Source organism: Ziziphus jujuba, chromosome 10 (genome assembly GCF_031755915.1).
Source record: "Ziziphus jujuba cultivar Dongzao chromosome 10, ASM3175591v1".
In the NCBI taxonomy this organism is placed as follows: domain Eukaryota; kingdom Viridiplantae; phylum Streptophyta; class Magnoliopsida; order Rosales; family Rhamnaceae; genus Ziziphus; species Ziziphus jujuba.
This window is the reverse complement of record NC_083388.1, coordinates 17,391,402-17,401,371: the sequence shown is the minus strand read 5'-3', so window position 1 is coordinate 17,401,371 and position 9,970 is coordinate 17,391,402. Positions and strand designations below refer to the sequence as shown.

The 9,970-nt window shown below is 31.5% G+C and overlaps 1 protein-coding gene across 1 annotated transcript; it reads left to right on the top strand.

Annotated features, from left to right (window-relative positions):
- Nucleotides 1-2,163: 2,163 nt before the first annotated feature.
- Nucleotides 2,164-9,700, top strand: LOC107411427 (DNA ligase 1). The gene is made up of 17 exons (XM_016019008.4): nucleotides 2,164-3,318; nucleotides 3,697-3,813; nucleotides 4,148-4,249; nucleotides 4,327-4,443; nucleotides 5,064-5,294; nucleotides 5,378-5,472; nucleotides 5,992-6,079; nucleotides 6,548-6,679; nucleotides 6,942-7,054; nucleotides 7,500-7,601; nucleotides 7,685-7,746; nucleotides 7,992-8,063; nucleotides 8,168-8,241; nucleotides 8,345-8,401; nucleotides 8,781-8,858; nucleotides 9,036-9,113; nucleotides 9,513-9,700. The coding sequence occupies exons 1-17, from the start codon at nucleotides 2,341-2,343 to the stop codon at nucleotides 9,582-9,584; spliced, it is 2,568 nt and encodes an 855-aa protein (XP_015874494.3). The 5' UTR covers nucleotides 2,164-2,340; the 3' UTR covers nucleotides 9,585-9,700.
- Nucleotides 9,701-9,970: the final 270 nt, after the last annotated feature.

Sequence of the window (9,970 nt, the reverse complement as noted above, 5' to 3'; positions counted from 1 at the left end):
AAAGTCTAATTACAAAGAAAAAAAACATGCAAGATATAAGAAAAATATGTTGAAATTTACCTCAAAGTAAAACAATTATTTAGACTGCAATAAAAACAAAAGGTTAAATACAATCAAGGTTCCAAAAATTCATATTTTTGTTGAAATTTCGCTGAAATTTTAATTTCTTTAAAAGGTGGAAAGGGAATTTAGGTCCCAAATAGAAATGAATAAAATTTTTAAGATATCTATCAAAAATTTTGAAATTTTATTGAAATTTCTATCAAAATATCCATATTAAATCTTTAATAATTTGGTTAAAAAATCTATAATTTTCATATAAATTTTGAAGATATTTATGAAATTTATTTATTTTTTAAATTTTTATCGAAAAAATTTATAAATATTATTGATATTTAATAATTTTTTACTAAATTAAAATTATTGATATTTTTTTTAGCCTTTTAATTGTCTTTTAATATTGAGTGATATAAGTAAAACATATTAAATTAAAATGAATAATTTTGATAGATTCTATTCATTGATAAAGTGTATATATATATATATATATACACTTTGTATACATTTTGTATGAAAAGGATTCACTAGAATCACATAATTATAAATTACTAATTGACTACATAAGAATGAAAAATAATAACATAGAAATACAATATTATAAAAAATTGATATTGATAGTATTTAAATTAATAACATTAAGCAAATAAAAATAGAAAGATAATAATACTAAACATTAAAAACAACCATATTTAATATAAAATCCAGATTGTTGTTATATAAATAATTATATGTAAAATTATTTAAGAGATATATCTTTTAATAATTATTTTGTATGTTTAATATCTCGAAATAAAAAAAAAAAAAATGGATCAACAATTTTCAACCACTCAAGAGCTCTATAAGGTATTAAGATGATATTTAAAAAATATAATGTGATTGTAATATTTGTTTTATATAGTTTAGTTAATAAATAATTTATCAAATATGTATTTTTTTTTTTTACATATTTTTATTAATAATAATATATTTATGATTATTATTGTTTATTATAAATCAATTGAGTAAAAAATATATAATATCTATTCAATATTTTATCAATTTTTAAAATCAATTTAATAAATGATTGATTCAATAAATTAATTCTAAAATTTCAATAAAAAATTTATTTTTTAAAATAAATTTTTATCAATTTTTATTATTTTTTAAGTTTTTAATCGATATTCGATATTTTTATAGAAAAATTTATATTTTGAACCATTGATATTTCTATCAATATTAAAATTTTGAACTTTGAATACACTGAGTCTCTCTAAATTATAAATTGGATCATACTACTTGATTTTTCACATATTTGTTTTTGCTTATTTTTTCAATTCTAACCGTAAATAATTAACCCAATATATGATATGTATCCATTTTTATCGACACAATTTTTAAAATATAACTAGATTTAAATAAAACACATGTAATTAAATATCTTCAATATTAAAAAATTTACATGCTTAAAGATAGAAGAAAAACAAGTAGAAATTTCAAATCCCTGAATTATTAGACACTTTACTAACTACTCTCCATGCTATAAGAGATGTACTGTTACCCACATAAACTGTTGTTGTTGTTGTTTTTTTTTTTTTAAATTTTTTTGTTACTTTAATCATGCACATTTTATATAGGAAAATTGTTCGATTCTGTTTTATTTTATTTTTAACTAGTATATATATTTGTATTTATAATCCCAAGTGTTTTTTTTTTTTTGAAATAATCTAACTGTATTTGAAAAAATAAAATAGGATAAAATATTATTAATCTTTTACCGCATGTTTGGATAAAAATAAAATTTATAGTAATTTAATTTTTTTGAAAAAATGATGATTTTATTTTGTTTGAATATTTATTATAAAGTGAAAAAATATAAATTTTAAAAATTAAATTTTTATTAATATTAAAAAATATATGAAAAAATTGTTTATATCTATATAAATATCATTTTAAAAATTTCTGATAAAATAATTTTAAATTTTTTTAAAATACATATTTATTTTTAATTTATTATATAATATTAAATTTAATTTATACATTCTAACTTTTTTATTATTTATCAAATAAAATAAAAATTAAATTTTAAAAATCAATTTACCTGACACTTTTCAAACAGGACTTAAGGTTTATGAACAATGATGGTTGAAACAGAGGGTGAAGTATACACAGAAATTCCTTCCCGCCAATTCTCCGACTTTCCCAGCACACTTCTCCCAAACAAAGAAACTAGCAATCTCCGCCACTGCTATTCCAGTGCTAGTGCCTATCTCTCTCTCTCTCTCTCTGCGATTCACAATTTTGATGCTCAAACTTCGTTCATGCTATTCCCTGCGCTACGTTCCAATATCTCTCCCCCTTTTCAAATCCACCTCTTCTTTCTCTCTCATCTTCCCCTCCAACCCATTTTCTCTCACTCTCACTCTCACACCCTTCACCCTCTCCCTAAACCCTAACCCTACCTCCTCCTACATGTCTTCTCGCCCCTCCGCTTTCGACGCTCTCATGTCCGGCGCTCGAGCCGCCGCCGGGAAGAAAACCCAGCCCTCTTCCCCTAAGAAACGGAAAGCTGTCGACTCCAACCCCACGCCAAAACCCGATTCCACGCCTTCCGAGAATCCGAAGTCGAAGACGACCCACTTGCTCTCCGGTACGACCGACACCTCTGAAGCTGCCAAGAAGAAAACACGGTCTTCTTCCCCCAAAAGACGGAAATCCCCCAACTCTAAACCCTCGCCAAGCCACGATTCCTCGCCTTCGGAGAAGACTACCCAGTTCCTCTCCGGGACGACGGACAACTCAGAGTCTAACGGAAATGGAGCGCAAGAGAATGGTCATGGCGTCGGGACTTCGAATTCGGCTGCGACTCCGGAGGCCTCTTCGATAGCCAAGAAAGCTTCCTTGGCCATAAACGTTAAGGGGAGGGTCTCCGAATTGAAGAGCAAAACCGATCAATTGAAGAAGAAGGCTGGAGATTTCGACCCCAAATTGGTCGCGTGTTGGAACCAGGGCGAGAAGGTGCCATTTCTGTTCCTCGCTTTGGCTTTCGATTTGATTGCCAACGAGACGGGACGGATTGTGATTACTGATATAGTGTGTAACATGCTGAGGACTGTGATGTACACCACCCCTGAGGATTTAGTGCCGGTGCTTTATCTTTCGGCCAATCGGATTGCACCAGCACACGAAGGGTTGGAGCTTGGAATTGGGGATGCTTCAATTATTAAGGCGCTTGCTGAAGCTTGTGGCAGTTCTGAAGCGAAGGTTAAAAAGCAGTACAAGGTAAAAGGGTTTTTATTTTTATTTTTTTAATTTTTTGTGCATTTTGGTTTGTATGTCACATATTTTGGCTATAAATAAGTTGAAGTGTGTTGAAGTATCAATCTGTATTACATTGTCAGTTATTTGGTACTTGTACAACTATATGAAAATTTAGTTGTCAAAGTTTTGGGATTTTGAGAAATAGACAAAATAGTATTGCTGTTACTTCAGATTAAAATGCATGGAGATTACATATATTCAACCACCACATTCAATGCTCTCAGTTTGGAAATTCAGTACGATCAATGTACATCTGTGTCTTTAAGTTTTCTTTTCTTCTTTTCGTCTTTTATATAAGTTCACTTTCTCTTTTTTGTCCATTCCCTTTTTAATCTGTAGGATCTGGGAGATTTGGGTCTTGTTGCAAAAGCAAGTCGTTCATCCCAATCTATGATGCGCAAGCCTGATCCATTAACTGTTTCCAAGGTTTTTAATACATTTCGCATCATTGCCAAGGTGATATTCTCTTACGTTTTCTAAAGTTTAAATAAGATATTTCTAGCTTAATATGCAGATGCATTGTTTTGTTTTTCAATTTTACTAGAAATGATATGGTTATGAGAACTTGTTATACTTGTAGTTATTAGACTGTTTCATAAATCGTGTTGGGTCAAAGCCCCCTCTATCGACTCTGAATTGGTGATCTCGTAGCTATTTGTAAACTAATTGTGTTAGAGAAGGATAATTGAATAATCCCTTCATATTTTTCTGTATAGTGATTTAAATTTTGGCAATGGTCAGATCTTGTTTTAAATGCAGTAAACTTTCCGTTGCTTTTGGATCTAAATAGGAATCTGGGAAGGATAGTCAAGAGAAGAAAAAGAACCATATCAAGGCACTTCTTGTTGCGGCCACTGATTGTGAACCCCAATATTTGATCCGTTTGCTTCAGGTTGCAGTTTGATCACAGTCTAGATGCATTGTCCGCTCCTTTGAAGTATAATTAGATTTCAATACTATTATTTGCAGGCAAAGTTGCGAATTGGATTGGCAGAGCAGACTCTGTTAGCTGCTTTGGGACAAGCTGCAGTATATACTGAAAAGCATTCTACTCCCCATCCAAATATTCAGTCTCCTTTAGAAGAGGTGGGATTATGTCCTTTTAACAACTGCTGTAATTGAATTCAATCTCATCTCTTGTATTTGAAACCAGATGTTCTTTTAGAATGCTTATTTCCCTGTGGAGAAAAAAAAAAAATCACCTTGTAGGCATGGCTAGTAGTTTTTAATTGTCTTGTTGTTCTTCATGGTCAAAATGACAATGAACTTTATTCTATCATTTAATTATCGCTGTAAGTAAGAGCGGTTTTTTTCTTTAAAAGTAACTACATACTCTTAAATGTCCATGCTCTAATACGATAGAGCTATTAACAAATTAAGAGCAGTCTGGAAACATGTAAATAGAGCACATTTATTTTCTAGATACCCTACATTTTTAAAGATTTTATGGGTCCATGTATTTGCAACATATTGTTTATTCATTCCATGTAGGTGTTTCCTGTACATCATGGTCTAGTTGAGCCATGATTACATTGTGTCCAGAAGGTAAAAGAACAATGATTAGAAAATTCTAGTCCAATTTAAATGGGACATCCCTTCATATTCACACAGTAATAGTTTCAGCTAAACTACCTAGTGCTTCGTGCATGTTATTTTCTTAATTTGTATTCTCCTAACACGCACTATGTAACTGTGTTCTACATCAGGCTGTAAAGATTGTTAAACAAGTGTACTCCGTGCTTCCAGTATATGATAAAGTTGTTCCTGCCCTTCTGAGTAATGGTATATGGGATCTTCAGAAGACTTGTAGCTTTACTCCAGGTGTCCCTGTTGGACCTATGCTAGCAAAGCCAACTAAGGGGGTATCTGAGATTGTACAAAAATTCCAGGACACAGAATATACCTGTGAATACAAATATGATGGAGAACGTGCTCAGGTGATATTACCTAGTTAACTGCAATTGGTAAATTTGTCATGCTTGTGATATATTGTGAGCCATAACTTGCTCGTTCCTTATAGATACATTATTTGGAGAATGGTTCAGTTGAGATATATAGTAGAAATGCTGAACGAAATACTGGAAAGTTTCCTGATGTTGTTGCTGCAGTTTCAAGGTAGACTTTTTTCATAATTATCTATGTCATCTATATTTGATTATATGTGTGAGACTTCCTGACAGAATTTGTTATTTACAGTAGATCCAGAATACGCATCACTTATCTAGAACAAAGTCATATGGACGTTATCTTGTTATGGAATCATGTTTTTGTTACTTCAACTTCACAATGCTTCTGGGTTTTTTGTTGTGCTATTTATCATCGTTAGTGTGACTAGGTTGCATAAAATATTAATACACTGTAAAGTAAAATATTAAAATGCTAACAATTAAAGTTTTCATAAAAACACATTTACACTTAATTCCAAAGTGCAGATTCGAGTGAATGTCTAACTTAATTTTGTGGTGCATGCATGTGTTTTGTCTATATGTTAAGACTCATGCTCTTGTATATTTTTTGTTTCAGCTTTTTTCCTAAGGGCTCTATACTTTGCAACATTCATCTTATATCGGAACACTATCAGCTTGCTAGTGATTGTCTCAGCTTTGTTTTTTAACATTTTCAGTCAGCTTGCAGGTTAAAGAAGTCATCTGTAAGCTCATTTGTTTTGGATTGTGAACTGGTTGCTTATGACCGTGAAAAACAGAAAATTCTGCCCTTTCAGGTTATCTTTTTCACATCCACTTTATATTTCTTTATAAGTACGTGTCTTACACTGCCTATTATTTTATATCTATTACATAGTAGATTTAGATACATCTACAGTCTTTTATCAAACTCTTTTACCGACAAACATTGACTTTGCACCATGTTACATGTGTTTTGGGTCAACTGCACAGTTCTCTGGTGCCTCCAAATTTATTAAAGGCTATAATATAGGAACAAAAATGCCTTTATGAAAAAGATTGCCAGCCATTATTTTAGGTATATGTAATTTGCACCTTATCCTAAGTTCGGTATATGCTATATGCTATATTCTATACTAATTTTCTGCTTTTGGATTGTGCTGAAAGTATCATTGCATTCGTTCCTTTGCTTTAGATTAATTTTACTAATACATTCCTTCAGTGGTAGCTGATATACAGTTATTGGATTGATATAGAATGTATATTTTACAAGGACTTCTTAGCAGATACTCAGTACTCGAGCTCGGAAAAATGTGGTTATGGGTGAGATCAAGGTTGATGTTTGCATATACGCATTTGATATGTTGTATCATAATGGTCGACCACTTATTCAGGAAGAACTCAAAGTTCGTAGAGAGGTGAGCCTATTTTGTCTTTACTCTATTATATTTAAGAATTTTTATGCTATTTTTCTGTCGTTTTGTAGTAAAAATTGTTGATTGCAAGAACTACATTACAAGCATAAGTTATTTTATTTAATTTTCTCATTGTGGATTGCATGTTTTTGAATATTTATCTCCTTATTATATGCTGATTGTATTAGTCTGCTGGGTTTGTATAGCATTCTAAAATTAGTGAAACTTAATGCATTCTAACTGGTGCATCTTTTGCCTTGTGCAGTGTCTTTATGAGTCTTTTGAGGAAGAAGCTGGATATTTTCAGTTTGCTACAGCAATAACATCTAATGATATTGATGAAATACAGAAGTTTCTTGATGCTGCTGTTGATGCAAGGTATTCACTTTTTAGCTATTGGTAAATTAGTTATCTAGTGCCCTTGATGACGGCCCAGATGGCAATGACCTCTTCTGTTTACCCCCAAGTCCAGGTGGTTAGGCCTACAGCTTTTTTTTTAAAAAAAAAAAAAAAAAAAAAGGAAGATGTTATTCCAAACATGATGTATTGGTTGAAACAATTTTAATTGTGTAAATATGGTAATGGTGCATTTGGATCGCATAAGTGATGCTAATTGTGTAGAAGTGCTTTTCACCAATGATGAGAACCACAGACCAATTTTTGTTGTTTGCATTAGTTTCTCTGAATTACATTTACTTTAGAATATTTGTAATTAATTTTTCACTGCTAGTTGCATCTTAATGTACAGTTATTATTTTTTTCCCAAAAACTTTATCATCGATTTATTGCACTATTTATAATCTTTGTTGATCCTAATTTACAGTTGTGAGGGTTTGATTATCAAGACTTTGAATAAAGATGCTACATATGAGCCTTCCAAGCGGTCAATGAACTGGCTGAAATTGAAGAAAGACTACATGGATAGGTTGGTCACAAAATTCTTTTCTTTTCATCAATGTCCTGATTAAGCTTTATAGTTTCTGTTTATTTATTCATGGATTTATGCAGTATTGGGGATTCACTGGATTTGGTACCTATTGCAGCTTTTCATGGCCGGGGAAAACGTACAGGTAACTATAGCCTAGAAATCTTTTCATTTAACTAAATTGATCACTTGCTTATGTAATTCTTTGTTAATCTCACATTTAATTATTAAAAAGCTTGGTTTTTTCTGGGATATTATAGTTAACTTCTTTGGTCTTTTTACATATCTCTCTCTCTCTCTCTCTCTCTCTCTCTCTCTGATGCCTGAGCCATTCTATTTATATTCTATTTTTCTCATCTAGCAGTGGTCTTACTTAAGTTTAATTTTTAGGTGTCTACGGTGCTTTTCTTCTTGCTTGTTATGACAGCAATAACGAAGAGTTTCAAAGCATTTGTAAAATAGGTGAGTATAATGCATGCACATGGTTGTCTGTAACTTCTAAATGGTTGTTAAGTCTCTTTACATATGGATGATTCTTCTGCCTGATTCATTTTTCTGATGGATAGGCACTGGATTTTCTGAAGCAGTGCTTGAAGAACGTTCTGCTAGCCTTCGCTCTAAAGTGATTCCTAAACCAAAGGTTTGCTTTTCTCCTATTTCTCTGATCCAATACAGGAGATGTGTATGTGTCTGTGATTCTGTGCGTTATTTTAACTGTTAATTCAAAATTCTCATGATTGCAGTCATACTATCGGTGTGCAGAGACCATTACTCCAGATGTGTGGTTTGAACCCACTGAGGTAACAATTACCGTCTTCTTGATTGCTTGCTGTGCTCTTATTATTTCATCTTCTACTCCCTGCTGTCTATGTTTGTTTTCAAATTGCTTTTCTTGAATTGCAATGGCAACTGATTGGGGAACAGATATTAGCTATTATTACTTCTCTGCACCTGAAGGAAGAGAGCAGTTTCCCTTCTTTATTTTTATTTTTATTTTTTAAGTGGTCTATTCCCCTCCATTGTCAAATTTTCCTCCGAGTAAATATTTAGTTTTACAACACTGATTGCCAAGAGGTTGAGAAGAGGCTGAAGTTTTCAAATTATTTGATAGGATCATACTTCTATCAACTCCTTGAAGTAGAGCTTTCATTTTTATTTCATGGTATCACGCTCTTTCAGGTTTGGGAGGTGAAAGCTGCAGACTTGACTATTAGCCCTGTTCATCGCGCTGCAGTTGGCATAGTAGATCCTGATAAGGTTTTACTTGGTCTTTATCTCTATTTGAAGTGCTATATTGTTTTTTTTCTATTTAAATTCTGCTTCTAATCAATTTGTAGGGTGCGAGAAAGTGTATATTTTTTCCTATTTAAATTCTGCTTTTAATCAACTTGTAAAGTGCAAATTCATCTTAATCCAATTTATACTTGTGATTAGGGTATTTCCCTTCGATTCCCACGTCTTCTTCGTGTTCGGGAAGACAAGACTCCAGAGCAAGCATCATCATCTGAACAGGTGAATTATGCTGACCGGCCATTTAATTTCTTATTTCTGAACCTTTCATGTCCAAGTTTTTTGGAAGATATTCTCTCAATATCATATTTTTCTTTTGTTTGAAAGTATTATCAGACACATAGATATTCAGTAGAATTATCATTACTCTAAAGACATTATAAACTGAACCTTTTACTTTTTAAATCTAGAAATATCGCCCAAAATTTTGTTAAAACTGTGAATCTTGCATCCTGATGTTAAACTTTTTGTATTGTTGTTTTATTCCAGATTAATTACTCAAAGATGTGGCAATATCTTATGTATGCTCTGAAGTTGTAAAATCTCTATTTTTTACTTGATTGAAAAAATATTTAACCAATTTATATTTTATTTGTCTATGCATATAAATCTCAATTTTAGGTTGCTGATATGTATGCTGCTCAAAGTCACAACCAATCCAAAAATCAAGATGACAATGAAGATATTGATTGAGTGATGTTTCGTTCATTTCTGGAGATGTTCTCTCTGTATAAAAGTGTCTAAACACCAGCAGTGTTATTGATAAGACTTTTATTCTCTCCTTGTTTTTTACTTTTATTAACTTTTAACCTAACCTGTCTCCCTTTTTTTTCTTCTTTTTTTTCTTTTTTTCTTTTTTTAACTTGATCCATTCGATAATGCAAATGATAAACAATGCTATCTAACTTGAGTTTGATTTTTTCTAATTAAAATATACGTTCGTGGATTAAAAAAAATGTTTTAATTAATTAAATAATTTTTTTCTCCGACGGTCTAATAGATGGGATTTATTTAATATAATTATAAATTAAAAACTGTCATGTTCCATTGACAAGCATTTGGGCCCGACAAACGGCCCC

Excerpts from the sequence above, each read along its gene's own strand:
- LOC107411427 (XM_016019008.4), top strand. The coding sequence starts at position 2,341 with ATGCTCAAACTTCGTTCATGCTATTCCCTGCGCTACGTTCCAATATCT. Across the intron at positions 3,814-4,147 it reads CATTTCGCATCATTGCCAAG|GAATCTGGGAAGGATAGTCA; the intron begins GTGATATTCTCT and ends GGATCTAAATAG. Across the intron at positions 6,080-6,547 it reads AGAAAATTCTGCCCTTTCAG|ATACTCAGTACTCGAGCTCG; the intron begins GTTATCTTTTTC and ends ACTTCTTAGCAG.